The following is a 19,290-nucleotide window of genomic DNA, read 5'->3' on the forward strand; positions in this document are numbered from 1 at the left end:
AATTGTTTTCATAAATTCTTCAGGTGAAGCTGGCACATCAAACCTGTACTTCAAAATCTCAAAACCTTGTCAGTGCAAACTGGCAAAACATATGAAAACAGTGTAGACCCTCAACTCCTCTCTGAAGTTTGTCCCTGTGGACAGATCTCAGTTCAGATGGTTTTGGTTGGATTGTCAGATCATAATTTTGTATAGAATTGCAGTTAAGTTATTCTGTATTTGTTGAGTATCTATGTTGGCAAGTAAAAAATGTGGAGATGGCATCTTTAGGGGCGTTTTCAACGTGGATGTTATGTTCAACATATCATAGGTATTATATGTGGATGCTAGGCAAGAATTTGACATAATTCAGTGTCTTTTGCGCCTTGGAAATCACAACCTTCTTTGCTATTTGTAGAAAATCAAAAGAATAACAACTGGTTTTTTCCTTTCCTTCTCTCACTTGAGCTTTCTGAAGGAGCAGGCATTCAGGCATTTAAAGACAAGGCAGGATTAGTGGTGTCACAAGTCACAGGATGGAGTGGAGAAGGCTGCATGCACAAAGTCTAAGCAGTGAGCTGCATCACAGCTTCACAGCAGGTGTTTGTCACTTTGAGCAACCAACACACTCTAGACCTCTCTGCTGTTAAGGGCAGTCACAAACACCCTCTTTCCTGGAAGCTGTGAAATGTTCTTGGGTGTACCAGCCTTGACATCTCAGGCTCTGCATCCTTTGGAACCACCTTCCCCTCCAAGTGGTCCATTTTTCATGGGAACAGGGCTCATATTCAGCTTTTTGCCCAGACAGTCCTCAAGAAGGCTCCAAGGGGTCTTGAAAATGGTTTATACTAAACTTGCACTTTGTCTTGTAGTCTAATAAAGAAAGGGGTTTGTTTGCATGAATGTTTTCCTAGTCAAAGATTTCTAGAAGGAAGGACCTGCATTTAAAGTGCATTTTCTGCTTTTGTTTTGAACTTCTTAGATTTGTGATTTTTCTGGAAACATTACATTTTTCTCTGCAAACATGATAAGATTGACCACTGTACAGGGATTGAGTCCTTGAAAATGCAGTTGCTTATTGTGCAGATTCACATGCAATATTTTGCAGAAATACAAGAAGTTTAGCTCCAGTAGTGTGACCAAGAAGAAATTTTCACACAGCCTAATACCTAATAGTGTGGGTTTTAACCTGTGGAAAACATACTGCAGCTGGAATAGAGCCCTTTATGGGGACATTGCAAATAGCATCATATCTTTGGCTGCTTTATCATGCACAATACAGTAATATGATCAAAGAAAGTTGATGATTAAACTGAATAGGGCAAACAATTAGAGGGACTAGTTTGGTTTTTGATTAGTAATTATATTGTTTCTCTTTTTTGCAATCATATTGAAAGCAGCTGGCCTTCCCTAACCAAAAAGATGTATCCTCTGAATTGTCAGGCACCAGGAGTGGAGCTTTCCCTGTTGCCCTGAGGTTGTGTTTAGGGCTGTGATCTCAAAAGCATGTCTCTGAAGGGTAATTAACAGCACAGATAGCAGTTGGCCCCAGGCTGGTACACCCTTATCAGAAGAAAACACATATGGTAGTATGGTATGTAAAGCATTAGTACTTGTTTGCACAGAGAACATCATTCATCTGGTACAGTCAGCCCCCTTTCTAATAAAGAAAAATTTTAATAGTGACATAGTTAAAAGGTAGCAGAGACATACAAGGGACTAGAGCTCCCCATGGCAGTCATGTAGCTGGTTTATTTCACGTGGTTCAGACACTGCTGTTAATTTACCACTGTCATTTATTTGGAATGAAAATTTGTTGCTTATCAAGTGAGGGTAACACATTTGCATGAAAGACAATTCTAAAATAGCATAGGAGCAAAATCTAAGAAATGCCAAGGTCCTCCCATTTCCAGTGTCATGCTTAGTGCCCATCAGAGTTAAGCCTTCCTGCAAAAAAATTGCCAATAGCTGCAATAAGCCCACCCTTATCAAAATAAGCAAAAATGTTATCATACATTTCCTCAGGTCACCTCATGCTGCTGCAAAGACTCTCATTGTTGAGCACATTTCCAAATGGAAGTAACATAAGTTCATCCCTTAAAAAGAGGTCATTGCCTCTCCCCACAACAAATGTTGGGCATGGTTAGCATCTTTTTGTTGGGACTCAAGCCAGAATGCATCCTGCTCTGGCACAATGGGAACCTACTGGGGGTTTCCCTTCACAACAGCTACTGTTAAAGATGGAGTGAAAAACAAAACCCTGCTCCAATGTGAAAAAAAGACTGGATTTTTAATCTGAAAAAGAGGCCACTGTAAGCAGAACACAAAGGAAAGAGAGATGAACATAATAAAATACCAGCAGTATGGGAGAAGGCCTGTCCATGTTAAAAATAACAGCTTTGCACTTTTGAGGATTGACTCAATAATATGTATTCTCTGTTTTCTTAAGGGGCCCTTTCTAGTCCCATGAAAAAACTGGCCAGACCCTGGACTGACAGCCTATGAAAAAAGTGCTGATAATAGTTTTTTATCTTTAGCCATGATAAATAATCTCTTACTTCTCTGGAAACACTTAAAGAAAAAGAGTGAATATGTATTTGCTAGCATGAGTCAGCATCAGCATTTTCTGGAGGCTTCAGGTAACTTAGGAGTTAGTGACTTAGGAGTTAGTCTTTACTGTAATAGAAATATTTTTAGTTCATGCAGTTTTTCCTCAAAGTGGGGGAACAGTTCTCAGGTCCCTGAGTACCACAGACTCTTCATCTTGTGGCAGGACTAGGGGAAGGTAAAGAAGGACTGGCAAATGGAGTGCTGCTGCCAGCACAGCTTATTCAGCCTCAGCCCTTTCCTGAGATGTCCCTGGGATGAATGCTGAAAATGAGCTCCAGACTAGAAAATGTGTTGTGTGCTACAGGCAGCCTGCAGTCTGCAAGCTCATCAGCCTGCTGTACATTAGAGAAGGGATATTTTTATAGTGTCATACGTTAAAGGGAAATACACGAATCTAAAAGAAATACATATTGCATTAAACCTGCCTTCAGTAGCCAGTTGAGTGCATTTGCACATTTCTTAAAACTAGAAACAGTCCCTTTTTCATCCAAGAAAGTATGGGAAGAACCATCTGTGAAGAAGCTTGATATTATGCATTCACCATTACTAGTACTCCCATAAATCCACTGTTTATTAAATATTCTCTGAATAGCCATTTCAGATCTAAATGCTGCACACAGGATCTGAAGTTTGTCTCTCCAAGAATTAAAACACTTGTAAAAATCTTGATTTTAATTTTAATCTGTATGTATAGTTTGAAAGGTAGCAGCCACATGAAGCCCAAGAGTGAGCAGGGAAAGGCTTCAGGGGCATAGCCTGACAACAGAGATCCAGTGCAAATGCATGGGAAGGGCTGCAATCTTTGTGGCTGACTGCAAGAACATCTGGGATTCAGGGTGTTTTGATGTGTCCTATGCCTGTTGTTCAAGAATCAAAAGCCAATATTCATCTTCATTTCATATTGGGATTGATTACAAAAAAAAAAAAAACAAAAAACAAAAACAACAACAAAACAAAAAAAAAAAAAAAAAAAAAAAAAAAAAAAAAAAAAAAAAAAGGACAGGGATCTGAACTGGCTGCAAGCATTCAGAATGCTTCTCAGGAATACTGAGGTTTAATTAGTGAAGAATAAATATCTGGCGGGAGAATGTCCTGATGTCCTGTGGACAGAGTTTCTGTCTATTCTGTCTGTGTGGGGTTCTTATTTTCAGATGCCAGCTAGTGTGGAAGGTGGAAATGGGAAATGGGCATATGGAGAAGAATTGCCCACAGAGAGAAGCACATGGGCAATGGTTGGAAACCCAAAATCCTTTTCCCTCTACTGTGGTTTTTAATGCATTACATATAGCAGGTCCTTTATCAGTTTATGACATGGACTTCCAGGAAAGATGGCAATCCTGATAAGTAATTATTAATGTTATTATTACACTTCTTTGATCTTTAAAATTCTCCACTGATTTGAGCCTAGGCTCTGGTACTGTTTCTGTCTGTAATACTGAGGTAATTTACAGGCTGTAGCAGGGACTCCAAGAGGCTCTTTTTTAAACAAAACAGTGCCAATTGCAAATAACATTTTTCTACTCTGTTTAGGTACTAAAAAAAACACAAATAAACTTAGGCTTTAATACAAATGCAAAGTTGGGAAATTTTGGGTTCAGAAATGTAGAAGTTTTGGATTGATGTTTTTGATTTTGGATGGAGAATATTAATTTTTTTCTTATGATTTTGGAAGTGACATGTCTTAACATACATATTCAAGACATTTTGCAAGGCAGAAAAAACTTGAAAGTCTCTCCTTTCTCTGATCAGATCTGAAGTAGTGCCTTATAGGAGAATGTGGAAGTAATGTTATAGGGGAATTGGAAGCTGGCAATACTACTTTTAGAGAGGCTGAAACTGCTTTTGGTTTCCAACAAGGTTGTCCCTGTTTCCTCTCTAATATTAGTGCTTGTTTCTGCTTATGGCAGAGGAGGAAATGGATGGAGAGACTCCCAGAAATCCTGTTGAGCTTCTTGCACAATTATATACCCTCAGTCTGTTATTCCTCTCTGCAAATCTCAAAGCTCTTGTGCATGGTGGGTGAGCCAACCCCATCTGAGGGCTTGGAAGCATCAGCCGAGAGTAGAAAAAAAAGGTTTTCCCCTTTCTCAGAGCACCCTGTGTGCTAAGGCAGCTCGTGCACTTTCACACATGGGCTCACATCACATTCAGGTAACTGGAAACCAGTAAGGTGGAAACTGGAAGTGCCAACTCAGACCAGCTGAACCAGGGAGGGTTTGGGTTATTCCCAGCACTCTGTCTTTAACAGCTTCTCTGGTGCTTCCCAGTTGCTGGTGTCATGCCTGCACATGCTGGTGCTGCTTTTCCTGCACAGTGCCCTCGTGCTGGGAGCCTGTCTGAGCGTCCAGGCTGACAGATGAGCTGAATGCTGGGCCTGCCCCACTGTTTGGATGGCAGCCTGGCTGCTGGTATCAGTGGTGTGTCTGGACACTTTTAGCTGGTTCTGGAGTGAGTTCTGAGGGGTGGCTAGCAAAGGAGGACATGCTGTTAGCCTGAAGGATTGGTGCATCACCTAGCAGCACCTGAGATAGTTCGGTTTGAGATATTTTTATATGGCCTTAGGCTAGGACTTGTGACCTGAACTTTATCCTTCCTCCTGTTAGCGAGTGCTTCCAAGAGAGATTGAGTCTTCTGAACCCTTAAGTCCAAAAGTCATGGCCAAGTCTGTAAAAGACACAGGCATTATTCTTCCTCCACAGTGAAACTGCAGTTAGCAATTAATGTGATTATCAACTATTTATCGTTCCTTCTGCCTCTCCCCCTCCATTTTGTTTGAGCAAATAGATCAGAACGTGTCTGCAGACAAGCAATGTTCCTTGTCTGGCATGGATTAATGCGACTGGCGGAATCTGATTTTCCAGAGTGAGCGGCTCTGGCGCATCCCTTCCCCACCCAGGAGCAGCTGTAAACAGCTGATGTTAATTCTGGTTCCCCTGCTGACTGTGCCAAACAGAGATGCCATTACCCTCTGACAAAAAGGCTCCCGCTCTATTGAGTCCTCGCTCATACCTTTAGTAATGCTGATAAAATGCTGACCTGTTTTTTTACCCCAGTGACTGCTGTTGCTAAGCACTGAGAATATGACCTGTCTCCTGTAATAATCTGCAATGCACAACTCAGATGATCTCCCAAATGAAAGCAGCTCTCAAGGCAGCTTTTCTTCCCCATGGTCTTTACAGTTGTTCTGTAAAGTAAAAGACCTTTGCAAAGTACTGTGTACTTCACAGTGTAGCAGCACCTTGTTTTTTGAGAAAGCCTAACTGAACACCAGTATTAGGAGGTTGTTCTGTTGGAAGGACATTGCAGAAGCTGGTTTGTAATGATCAGCGTGGCATGCTTGGGAATGAATGATAAAGAGCATGGAAGGCTGTAAGCTGCTGACTTATCACTGCAAAGCAGAATGCAAAGTGTGCAAAACACGGGAGAAAATGAGGAGTTCATAAGTAATGGTTTTCTCCTTAAAAGGGAGAGCTTGTTTTATTGGAAGTACCGGTAATATGGTTTTGTAGCTGGTATGGGTACAAGGAGAAAAGCAGATTTCTTACCCACTTACCATTTTGCTGTCATCATGCCCAAGATTGCTTCATCCTGCATGTAAAGGTGACTTCTGATGGGCTTGGAGCAATGCTTGAACACAACGTCCAGCTTACAGTGGCTGTGTTGACTGGAGAGGAGAAAACTCTAGAGCAAATCCAGAAATTTGGGATTAAAAAAAATTATTTGAGCAAAGATGAGTAACTTTGGTGCCAGGGTGTTTTGTATTTCTCTTAGCACTAACTGCCTTTATTGTTTAGTCTAAAGATAGTTGTTGCATTCTTTCCAAATGTTAAAACTTCTCAATGCACTGATAGCTGCAATGATGTAAGCCTGGGATGAAGTGATGCTGAGAGGGAAAGAACCCAGACAATTCCTGCTTTACCAGCCTAGAAGAGAACACAAAAATATATTGACTGCCCAAGATGCCAGGGAAAGCTGTGGCACAGATAAAATCAAAGATTGTGTGATTTGTCCCTCTTGAAAGCTAACCCAGTTCATCGCATTTGCTCCAAGGCAGGATCAGCATTATCTAAACTGTCCTCTGTGGATATTTGCATAACTTCTTAAAACCCTCTGGGGATGAGACTTGGTCTCAGTGACTCTGTCATGACTTAACCAACATTTCTGCTGTCCTTACGTTCAAGTTGAAGTCATCATAAAGTAAATTTGCATAGCTATCTTTAATGCAAGGTCTGAAAAAAAGGAAAATGCAGTTTATATAATGGCCCTAGAGATTTCTGGCTGAATATGAACAGGCATCGTCAATAAAATGTGCCCTAAAATTAAGGAGAATGGAGAAAATAAACAAAAATGTTAGCAGACATGACATTTTAAAATGTCTTAATTTGTAGAACTATGGGTTTTTTAGTTCTACCAACCCAGTCCTTCAAGGTGCTTGAATTTTTGAGTATTTTGAATTTATTTTTTTTTTTTAAATCTCTCAAATTTGTTCTCACAGTACTGCTTGAGTCTTTTCAGCTCGGATATTGGAAGTGGTGTGGCACCTTTGAAAGGGAAGCATGGTTTCCCTGCAGCCCAGCTTCCCCAGGGCTGTGTGCCACACTAGGTGCCAGATGTGTCCCTGGCTGCTGGCCTTGCGTGTGAGACAGTGCTCCATAATTCATGTTCACGTGTGAAGTCAAGCCTTGTGCTGCCTGCTCGGGGTTTGACCCACATTTGATAGTGTTTTGGGAATCTTTCATGTCTACTTAAGCTGATGTACAATATGCTGTATCATTAATAATTTCTTTGTCACCGAAATGTGTTTTTATACTGTGCCATAATTTCTAATGGGACTTCTCCTTTTTTTTTGCAGTCTGACACAAACGCAAGTTACCTGAGAGCAGCTCGAGCTGGCAACTTGGAAAAGGCTCTTGACTACTTAAAAAATGGAGTGGACATCAACATTTCAAATCAGGTTGAAGAATATTTTGGTCAAATTTTCTGGATAAATACCTTCTGTGCTGTTTTTCAGATTTCTCATTATATTAGCACTTCATGTCAAAGATAACTTGCATGTTTTTTGATGAACTGTGTTTACCATACCTTATCCAATTAATATTTTATTCTTTTTAAACCCTTTACCCAGACACCATTTCACATGCACTCGGAGAATGTGCTACCTTATCTTTCATTCCATTTGTATTGCATTAGATCATGGAACAGCACACAGAATTCAAGATCCCAGAGCCAGTATATCTTCATTTATTTCTTACTCTGTCCTTATAATGTAGTTCTTGTAAAGTTTGCCTAAGTGTGGTTTTTCTAATAACAGTAATAATTTGTTTCCTCATATGTTTGGTAAGCTAGAAAACACTTAGTAATCCTTCTAATTGCTTTTCTTTTTCCCCTCCCTTTCTTTAAATCAGAATGGGTTGAATGCTCTCCATCTCGCTTCCAAAGAAGGGCACGTAGAAGTTGTCTCTGAGCTGATCCAGCGAGGTGCCAGTGTGGATGCAGCCACAAAGGTCAGTCAGGCCTATCTGGCTGTTCCCGTGCTCACACTGCTGGCCCTGGGCATGAAGTGTTGGCCAAGTGATTACAGGCTTCTGCAGCAGTAATTGCCCATTTTCCACTGCTGGGGTGTCACAATAATTGTTTAATAGACACAATGATAGTAGATGATAGTAAATGTCACAGATTGCTAGGGAGGAGATTTACTGAACAAACTATAGATTCCTGTTTTGGTTTCTGTCCATTACATGTCTTCTAGAATAACACACCCATTAGAAGCATTCAGCAAGAAAGACTATATTCTGAAGTGGAAGATGTTGTTGATTGAATTGTTATATATTCAAGCTCAAGTTTTGTACTCTTTTCAAATGTCACTGTCTCTAATTCCAGAAAGGAAACACAGCATTGCACATAGCATCCCTCGCTGGACAAGCAGAAGTTGTCAAAGTATTGGTTACAAATCGGGCCAATGTCAATGCACAATCTCAGGTAAAGCCATATGTCCCTGTTTGCTACTACCAACAGCTTTGCTGACATTTAAATTGTTCTTCTCACATATTAGCAAATGTATCTGGTAGATCTTACTGTGTTAATGTTGGCTCTTGAAAACAGGGTTGATAGTCAGTGCGATCAACCTCAGATCTGCCCTATGAGCTGCTACATGTTAGAGTTGGAAGAGACACCAGTAGAACAGGAGAGTGGGAGAGAACATGTTCAAAGGGATCCTTTTCATATAATTCACTGTCTCAGGCTTGGTTGAGCCCATTCCCTTTCCTTGTACAAGGAGGTACTGCAGGGACATGCAGAGTTTGTAGGTTTGGTTCAAGTCCTTTGAATAAATGTTTAGGTCAAATATAGAGAATTTGAAATGAGAGAAAATAGGGCTGGTGCTACAAAAGAAGCAATAAAACAAAACAGAAAAACTCTGGCTCAAAAAATGCATAAACTACAGATTGTTGAAAGCCATGTGGCTTTGCCAGTGGTGTCCTGCATACAACCCCATTCCTGCTCTCCCTGCTCAGAGGCTGGCAGGCAGTGTCAGAGAAGAGACAGTCTTTTAATCTGGCCCAAAATTACAATTTTTCTGAGTGATAAAGGTGTGGGCATGAAAATAAATGGTTTTTTAAAAAAATACATTTTAAAGAAGGAGGGTGGGGTTTTTTATTGGTCTTTCAAATAATAAGAACAAAATACTTAACAGGATCTATTTTGAAAATGTCAGTTATTTGTGGTCTATATTTCATGGTTTTTTTCACCTGAACAAAATAAATAAGCAACTCAATTCTTCTTTTGTACACTCTTATACTAGCTTGATACAGCACTATTTGGTTCCAGGAATCATATAACTTAAATTTAAAGAGAAAAACAATAATATAAAATATTTTTAGGTAAAATCTCCCATGGCTATTATGAAGTAAAGCAAAGCAGAAATATTTGCTATAGTTTTCCTGTTAAAGAAATTAAGATGGGATTGACAGGATCTTTTCTGCTTGTGTTTGAGAACTTGTGTATTCAGCCCTGAAACTAAAAATAATCTGAGATTGTAAACATCTTATATAACTGCATTGTCCATACACCCTAAGGTTTTGCCACATGTTACTCTTACTTTGCTAACATACCAGAATTAAAGATTTATTTCTCCCCCACACCATTATGGAGGCCTTTGATGTCTTTACTTGGAACACCCATGCAACACATCTATTGGCCATTCCACATCAATACCAGGCAGTGGGACATCCCAGCTGGGATTCAGCTTTTGAGGAGGTCCCTGGTGCTTTCTGTTATCAAATTGCCCTGGAGCAGCTTGGTCTGTGGTACTGAATTTCACTTGAGATTTGCCTCCTCTTTCCTTGAAGGTAACAATCTTACATGCTGACAGTCACAGTGTTAGGCCTTCTTTAACCAAATCATCCTCTCTGTAAAAAAAATAACCTTAAATTTGTGCTGGGGCTGAATTTTACACCTCTTCTTAGGGTTGTTTATTGCTATTCAAGACAATATGTTTTTTTCAGACTTGTGGCTGTCTGGCAATTCCAGCCCCTTTTTAAAGAGAGAAGCTAATGCAAAGTATGGAGTGGAAAGTTATTTAAAACCTTACAAAAAATTAACATAGGAGAAAAGGTTCTGCTTTGCCTCCAAAGGCCAATAATATTTGGTTTTGAGAATTTTTGCATATTAATTATTTCATGAAATTAACAATTAGGTAGTGTTTCCTGCTTCCTTTCTAATTGCAAACGTTTGGAGCTAAAAAATTAATGTTTGTTTCCAGCTGGGTTAGTAAATAGATATAGAATATGCCATGAAATGCTAGGGACAAATACCAGACTGCTGTTCACTGGTGACATATGAGATACCTTAGCAAGTGCTTCCCGGCTTCTCTGTTTTTTAATTAAGTCAAATGTTGGTTGTATGGTAACTGAACTGTTGAACCTCTGTTCTGGAGAGTGCATTTAACACATTTCTAACTTTGGGCTTGGGCTCTGTGAGCCTCTCAGCAACTGCTTTGTGCTTTCCTGAATAGAGACCAAAATACCAAAATCCTGGAGCAGCAGCCAGCCCTGCTGCCTGTGCAGGCCTTGAAAACATGTGGCCTCACAGCTGCTTGGTGCCCTGCTGGTGGTAAAGTTCCTCTTGGATCAAACATGTGTTTCCTCTCCTCCTGTCCTTTGTTGTGACCCCCTCTTTGTGGCTGCTGCCACGAGCTTGGCCTCAGGTGCCCTGTGCTCTCCTGTCCTGTGCTGGACGTGTGCCCTGCCCCTCTGCCCCAGGACAGTCAGGTGTCTCTCAGCTGTTCCACTGTGGCTGCTACAGCCCAGACCAGTTTCACTGCCAGAGATCTGAGGCTGTGGTGTCCCTCTGCATCTCTCCAGAGCCCAAAATGTTGATGTTTTTCCTTTGATGTAACCATATGGCCACACTCCTCTCTGCTCATCTGTTTTCAGCCCCATTGGTTTTCTGCAAGAACTAGGTCAGTGTCCTGAGTAACTGTAACAGAGATTTCAGAAATTCTTAGAACTAAAGGTAAAAAATACATTGCCTTAATATTAATTTAAAAAAAAAATCAATTTCTGACAGGCTGTGATCTGTTTATGGTAAAGGCAAAGACAAAAGCATTGACTGTAAGAGAAAGGCATCCACCAGAGAACGAGTTAAGCTCTGCAGCCTCTAATACTTGTATTGCACTGATTATAATCAGTCACTAAGCATAATTTGAGAGATACTCTAATGTGGTTGGAGACACTGATAAACCTCTGTCTCAAACTGCTGAGAGCCAATGATCCTCACATCTCCTGGTGCCTGAAATATGAAGTAGCTCAGTGTCCACAAGCAGACTGAGCTCAGAAGGCAGCTCTTTGAGGAGATGGAAGGCAGAAGTAGCTGGCACAAGTGAAAGAGAAGTCATAGCTAATGGAAAGAAGAAAAAAAATGTAGATCACTCTGAAGAGTCACTGCTCTTGCTTTCACCACACACTTATATTGTATTTCTGTTTTTGCATTTCCAATGCTGTGGGTGTATTTATCAGGAATCGTAACTCATTGCCACCAAATCATCGTCCAGGCTGATTTTTAGTTCAGCTTCACAACAGATGTGAAATGAATTGTTCTTGCTTAGCTGTGGGAATTGTTTCTGGTCAGCTGAAAGATTTTCTGTGTCCTTTACTCTTCTCCCACCTTCACTTAAGCCAATGTAGATCATGCCATTAATTTATGTGTGAGCAAACAGTTTTTTTCACTTTTCATCTAATATTCCCTCATTTGGCAGATATGTTTAATGTGTAAAATGTTTGTGGGGTGTTTACACTCTTGTTTTCATATTTCAGAATGGCTTCACTCCATTATATATGGCAGCCCAAGAAAACCACCTGGAGGTTGTTAAGTTTCTTCTTGACAATGGTGCCAGTCAAAGCCTTGCCACAGAGGTAAAAGTTTGAATTTGACACTTTATGAACAAAGCAAAATATGTTTCAGCAGTCATTTCTGCCAGCTTATATCAAACTAGTCTTTCAAATACAATCTTAAAGACTAATAAAAAGCTGTCTCTGTGAAGTATGCTAATGAATAGAGTTACAGGCTTTTCATCAATTTAAACTATCTCTTGCCATTTCTAAAATTAAAAAAAAAAATTCTTTAACTAGAGACAGTTCTAAATATAGATGTGTACTTAGTCATAACTGCTAATCTTTCAGGTTAAGTGCTCACACAGGCAAGCTGTGTGTATAATATAAAAGTTCTCTGTGCTTTTATTAAAAATAGTGAACAATGTTCACCTGTGCTTTGGAGCAGCCCTGGGATATCAGAGAAAACCCAGGGTTACTTGGGCTTGGGGCATTTCCTGAACTGCTGTTTTTCCATATTGGTGCCCTCTCTGTGGCACCCAGTTACCCCACCTGGTGATTCAGGGAGAATTTCAAGCTGACAGAAAGACCCATCCTTGAAGGTGTTCTGTGATATTTCTAGAAGAACCTTTATATTTCTTTCTTTAAAAAGCAATTTTAACTCAAATGCAAAATTAATTCTCACTCAAATAAGACAACCTGTGAGGAAAATGAATGACAAATATCTTAATAGTTGTAAATGAGAAAGGTATTGAATCTGGTGAATTTTTGGTTGTCTTATTACCAAGATTTTGCTACCAAAATATAGAAAGGTACTTCAGTATGTGGTGTCTTTCATATTTATTGAATTCTAATTGCTCTACCAGTACTGTTTCCATGAAGGAAATTATGCCCATTTGAAAAAGGCCAAGTTTTTTAACAATATGAATTGCACAATTAGTTTATTGCCCCTATACCTCATAGTATCAATGCATAATGGTGCAGAAAGGAAATCTTATTCCTTGTTCTGCTGTGAAAAATTAATCACTAATGGATAAAAACAGTGTTTCCAGAACCACTAGAAGTTAATTATAACTAAAAGTGTGCATCAAAACCATTTCTGGAAATACTCAAGGATATGAAAGTCGAGAAATACAAAAAGAAAATACTTTACATCTGGAAAATTCATTGAAAATTAGTTTTCAGAGCACTAATTTCTATTTCTTTGTAGAAACTTGGAAGGATAGAAGACAGGGAACTCCTAGAGATGTACAATAGGTTCTGAATTCTGAAAATACTCTTGCCACAGTATGGTTTTTCTGAAAAGAGATTTTAAAAAAAAATTTGAATGTGATGTTATTTTTTGTTTGGTACTGTTTTTCCCTTGAGCATTGTATGTCAGTTTAGGTTGAGCTTTTTTCTATCTCAGCTTGATGATAAGGTGCAATCTAATTTTATCCATGGAGAATTCATTTGAAGATAGCAAACTAAAAAAGTGGCACCTTTATTGCCTTCCTTGTTGGAGATAGTTGCTTATGGGCTCTTTCTTATTTTCTCTTGGTCCAAGTTTTCTTATAAATCTGATTTCTCTTTATCATTCTAAGTGCAGAAACTTTTTGTAACTAAAGGGTTGCCACTTATCTAAGTATCCTTTAAAAGTAATTACTTAATCAGGGTGTTTTAATCTAATTAAAGGAAAATAGTCAGTTCTGTTTCCCTCCAAGAAAAGATGTTGTGGGTGTTTACACCATTTTTCTATGAAGTGGCTGAATTTTCTGATGTGTAAATAGAGAGGAAGCCAAGGTCTCCAGGGTTCTCCAGGCAAGAGCCCCCATTTCTGCAATGCAGTACAGCAATATTGCCAGAGCCCTCTCATGGGGACACCCAGGAAGGTTTTTTGTCTTTCAGAGCTGCAGAGCATCTTTCACAGCCCATGCTCCTGTGGCTGTTTCACCCCAGGACTGCAGCCCAGTGCCCTGCCCTTGCTACTAGAGCATGGGGAGATGCAGGCAGCAGGGACACCTGGTTAAATGAGCATGAAACTCCTCATGGGCTGGGGAGGTTGTGGTGGAAATTGTTTGTTAGGACCAAAGAATTTCTATGATTTTCTTGGATTTTCTTCCCCTCAAAAATTTTGAGAAAACTCTCTTTTTCAAGACCCCTCCTGTTTCTCATCCTAGATTGACGTGTTTTCTGTTTTGAAGCTAGAGAGAGAAATTCCATATCAAAAACATTATTTTTCATTCTAAAAGTTAAAAAGTTAACACTTCAACTCTGCACTGTTGACATAAAGTGAGGATCTACCTTTTTCTCTGTCACTGCTGCACTTTCATTTCACAGTTACAGAGTTTCATGATGATAGCAGTAGTTGAAAAGTGAAAGAATGTGTTTGCTTGCTAAGCTGCAATGAGGCTTTGTGATACAGGCTTTGGATATATTCCTCAGGAGACAAACTGAATAAATAAATGTCCCAAGTAGTTTGCCTTTGTGATTTTTTGAATGATTTATGGGTATTATCTTGGCAAGCCTACATGTACTCCTGGGTTGCAATGACAGATTTTTGGGATGGAGCAGAATGTAAATGTCAACTTTTTAATTCTTTAGTTTTCTAAGAATCTATAGGGTAGAATCAAAATTAAAACACAAAGTTATAAATCCCTGTCTGTACTTTTTTTGTGCTTGAAGAATCTGCTCTAAAAGCTGTTAAATTAAAACCTTCTGTTTTTCAGGTTTTTTACTCTCCACCAATTTGATTATTAGCAAATCTGAAAGGAAATAACTTCTTTTTCTAAGACAATTTTCTATCAAACTATATCAATTTTTATAAAGGGAAATTGTAGTAGAACATCACTACATTAGGAGAATGTGGTATTCTTGATCAATTATATTTTAAATCTATATATAAAATATGTTAGAGGATAGAGCTAATTTTTTTTTTTTGTTTGTTTGTTTGGTTTGTTTAGTTGTTTGGGTCTTTTAAAAATAATAATAAAAATGTAGATTATAATCTGTAAGGAATGGCTGATCATTTACTATGAGACATCATTAGCAGTTGTAATTTTAATTTTCTGGCTTTTTATACCTTTTTATATAATTAAGCACTTACATAAGTATCTGTATAATTATCTGTAAATTTGTGAGTAATTTCAAGATTTTTTTTCCTCGAGTCTCAGTCATTTGTGTCTCATAATTTTTTGTTGTATCTGCCAGAAAGGTGCTTTGAGTATTCAGAACTTTGCTCACCAGCCCTTTATTCCAGTCTCAAGGTCATTGCAGGGTACTTTTAACTTGCACCATGTTGCACTTGGTTGAATTTGGACCAGATCCGTTCATAGTGCCGTGATCTCTTGGCTTCCCCTTCCCGCTCTGTGGGAGGCGTGGAACGCGCGCTGACGGTGCCCGTTGTGTGTTGCAGGATGGTTTCACACCTTTGGCAGTAGCTTTGCAGCAAGGCCATGACCAGGTGGTTTCCCTGCTGCTGGAAAATGACACGAAGGGGAAAGTGCGCCTTCCTGCCCTTCACATCGCGGCTCGCAAGGACGACACGAAGGCAGCGGCTCTGCTCCTGCAGAATGACCACAATGCCGACGTGGAGTCAAAGGTCAGTTGGGAAAAGCAAGAAGCTTTGATGCTATCAGGTGCTGACACATCCAGGGGAGATCTCCCTCCATGTGAACTGTTTTGCTGCAGTTACACAGAACTTTCTCCTCTAACATCTGATAAAGAGAAACATTTGATTTGCCTCCTTTGCCTCTTTCTCCCCCATTCCCTTTCTGTTTAAATCAGGGTTAATTTCTCTTGTAGAAACCTTGCAAATGGAAAATAATAAGCAAAATATTATTTTAATTATTCTCTTGGAAATGAAAACCACTCCCGAAAGCAGTGGCGAGCTGTAGGTACTGTACAGTTGTCATTTGATCAGTCGTGCAATTGCTACTTGGAGAACTTTGGTAAACGTGTAACAATTAGCACTCAAAGTACTCGCTCATTCGGCTTCCACCCTGTGGAGCTTCCCGTGTGTGCCGGGCGTGCTGCCACCCGAGCTGCCATGCCACACAGCCATCATGAAGCTTTCCGCATCCATGTCACCAGTGGTGGACTAACCGTTCATTTTTTCCCCCTTTTTGCTTCCAAATGTGTTAACCTAGATGATGGTGAATAGAACAACAGAGGTATATATAAATATATATATGCATCATCACTTCTCCATGACTTAGTGCTGCTGCATCATTTCTCCCTCCTGTCTGCATCGCATATTATAGGATAGACACCTGCTTTAGACTAAATGAAGTAGCATGTGCTAGAGAAGACTGTAGTTTAGAGACCAGGGCTTTCTGCAGCTGAAACTAGGGTTTAAAAGTAAGAGTGAAGCATTCTTGGGAAATATCTGCCATCATAAAAGGGCCATATTACATGAGATGGAGTTTTCAGGGGTTCTCATGGAGCATATGTTTATCAGATGTTTTAAGAGCTGCAGACAACCCTGACATGTTGTGCATCCAGGTCTGATTCTAGGCTTCTGCATGACACTTACCTTGATGGTGTCAGCAAATAGAATGATCTGAGAGTGGTTTTAGAGCTGCAAAACTCCCAAAGCAAGGCAGTGGCAGCTAGCATGGCTTGCTAACAATTTAGAAATGCATCTAGTTCCCATAAGGTTTCATACTTTGCAGGACTGATGGAATTGCTGCATGTTTTAGCATTATTTTAATAGGTGGTAAAACTACTTAAATATGAAAATCAGTTGCTGAAGTAATTTTATCAGTAAGACATCTTTTAATTAGGGTGATAACTCTTGGTGTCTGAGCGTAACCCAGTGTGATTGCCCACAGTGGGAGACTGATCTTTATGGTGCTAACCCTTGGAAAAAAAACCCTATATTAATAATTTAAAATGGTCTTTGATGTTATTTTCATTTGCATCTACTTTGCATTTATAAAAATCAGTTAGCAAATATCATTAAACGTCTTGTATTTGAACTTCTGCAAAGAATCTCTAAGAGATTTAACTTGCAAGATTGACATATTACCAATAACTGTATATTTCTAGTTGGATGCTAATTTCTTATAAAAGTCAGATCATTGCTTTAATATTCAAATGTTTTGGTGCTGATTTCCTGGAATAACTGAAAGTTTTATTCTACTTCTTTTCTTCTAGAATAATTATGTTAATTTTTTTTCCCTCCTGCATAGCAATGTGATTTTATTTGGACTGTCTTAGATACTATAAATGAACATCAGTGAGTGAAAACTAGTACAGAGTTGGAGTGGTGACTTGCAGCAGGCTCCTATTACTAGCTTTTGTCAGTGATGTGCCATGAATTGTGGAGTACTAGTGTGATATGTTTTAAAAAGTATCTATTGGTTGTGTTTTGTTTTTTTGCAGAGTGGGTTCACTCCCCTCCACATAGCTGCTCACTATGGTAACATCAATGTAGCCACGCTGCTGTTAAATCGGGGTGCTGCCGTGGACTTCACTGCAAGGGTAAGTTTTGTCAGCTATGCTGAATTTGCTTTGTCACCACATGGCAACACCTTTGGCACAGAGGTGTGAGAAGCACATCATTCTTACCAGCCAAGGGGCCTGACCTGGCTCAGCTGGTTCTGTTACCATCTGGCGTAAGGGGCTTTCCCTGGGCTCAAGACCTCACCTCCCAAACTTCTGTTTTCATCAAAAGGAGCTGCTGTTTTCATGGTTCCAGCCTTGCAAAAGGTGGGCTGGGATCCAGTGACACAAATGCTTCCACCTGTAGCTGTAACATATGGCAGGAGTGACGTCTCCCTGCTAAATTCTCCTCACTGAGCAGTTGCTTCCAGAGAACATCAGGTGTAGTGGTGAATAAAGCATCCGTGCTTTCACTGCATGCACGAGAGCCAGGTGATTCATAAAGGAAATCTGAAAAACTGGAAGAGTAGGAAATGAAACGAGACCTTGAAGTCCATAATGTACACAGAAGAAAGACAGGAAACAATAAAGAGAAGTTAGAGTTGGAAGAGCAGGGGAAAAACCCAAACATATATGGATAGGGATACAGCAGGAAGGATGGGGTACAATATGAAGAGCAAGGAAAGATGGTGGTGCCAGGCATGAGACCAAATAAATAAATAAACCCCAAAATAAAACAAACTGAGATTGTGCAAGGCTTTGGCTCACCAAACCTTACCCAAACAAAGACAGGGAAGGGATGTGGTAGTGATCCAGAACAGTAGGAAGATAAAATTAAGGGAACAAGAGGCATTCAAAGTGAAAGTGAATTATGATATAAGAGAAAATAGGCATAAACTGGCCATGAATAAGTGTTGTCTAGAAACTGAGATATTTCCTATTAAATCTTGGTAATTAATTTTATTTAATTAACAATTGCTTAATAATGAACATTAAATATAACTAATGAGATTCTGGAACAATCTTTCAATTAAATTAGAAAAAAGTAAAAAAAATGTAAATTCAAGATTATATTTATGAGGGAAATTATGTCACATGGATAATCCAGCAGCTCCTCTTCTGAAATTTTGATCTTGTGTTATGTTTATTATTTTTGCAAGAGGAAAAGTACTGTTTAGAGCATTTGCACAAAAGGAAAAGTGAATTTACAGTATTCTACTTTAGATAGTTTGTATAGCTAAAAAAAAATGCTTCTGTGTTAAGGCACATATTTACATGCAGCAAAGTTTTATGACAAACATTGCAAACCCATTGCTTTGCTTTCACTGATAACACTGACCTCTGGTTTCCAAGTCCTTTAACTGACCCAATTAGAGCATTAAGGCATTTCATACCATCCTAAGCTTTGTCATTGTGTATTTGATAAGCCTTAACCACAGAAGCAAGGAAGACAAATGGGGTCTTGGGTCAACTCTTTCCCACTCAGAAACAAGATTAGGGATTAGCAATGCTACTACATTAGCAATTAGCAGCATTTAGTACCAGTGCACTGAATACCATCTGCCTATGCTTCTTTGGATAAAATAATAAGTCTTAGACTTCATCAGCTCTGTTTTGGATTAAGTGCACTTTTGGAGAGCACATACAGAGTAATAAGGCCATTCTTGCCTCCTCTTCAAGATCTGAACATTCTAAATTCTGCCTCCATTAGTTGTCATCATCAGAGGGAGATGAAGTTCTGGGATAGCTGGGGAAGTGCAGATGCAGTGACATCAGCCTGAAGAGCAGTGGGCTGAGGCTGTGACTCAGGGAGCACTGAACGTTGTTTGTGCTTGTGATACAGGGAGGGGGCATCCAGAGAGAGAGAGCTCATCTCCACTCCATGGCAGTTGCAAATCTAGATAAAGTTGTTGTGACAGAAAGAATTGCAGCATAAATAACAGTAATATGGAGTTGAATTTTGTTCTTTAGTGCTTTTCACTGCAGGGGAAGTAAGTGCTGCACAGAAGGA

The 19,290-nt window shown here is 39.5% G+C and overlaps 1 protein-coding gene across 4 annotated transcripts in view; it reads left to right on the forward strand.

The window, feature by feature from the left end:
- Positions 1-19,290, forward strand: part of ANK3 (ankyrin 3) — a 348,817-nt gene that overhangs the window by 202,466 nt on the left and 127,061 nt on the right. For all 4 annotated transcript variants that reach the window (XM_079313269.1, XM_079313272.1, XM_079313268.1 and 1 more), the window contains exons 2-7: positions 7,442-7,543; positions 7,995-8,093; positions 8,470-8,568; positions 11,901-11,999; positions 15,310-15,495; positions 17,280-17,378. In XM_079313269.1, the coding sequence (XP_079169395.1) occupies positions 7,442-7,543; positions 7,995-8,093; positions 8,470-8,568; positions 11,901-11,999; positions 15,310-15,495; positions 17,280-17,378 (684 nt within the window). The remainder of the gene's footprint in view (positions 1-7,441; positions 7,544-7,994; positions 8,094-8,469; positions 8,569-11,900; positions 12,000-15,309; positions 15,496-17,279; positions 17,379-19,290) is intronic.

The sequence above is a fragment of the Erithacus rubecula genome, assembly GCF_903797595.1.
Source record: "Erithacus rubecula genome assembly, chromosome: 9".
NCBI lineage: Eukaryota > Metazoa > Chordata > Aves > Passeriformes > Muscicapidae > Erithacus > Erithacus rubecula.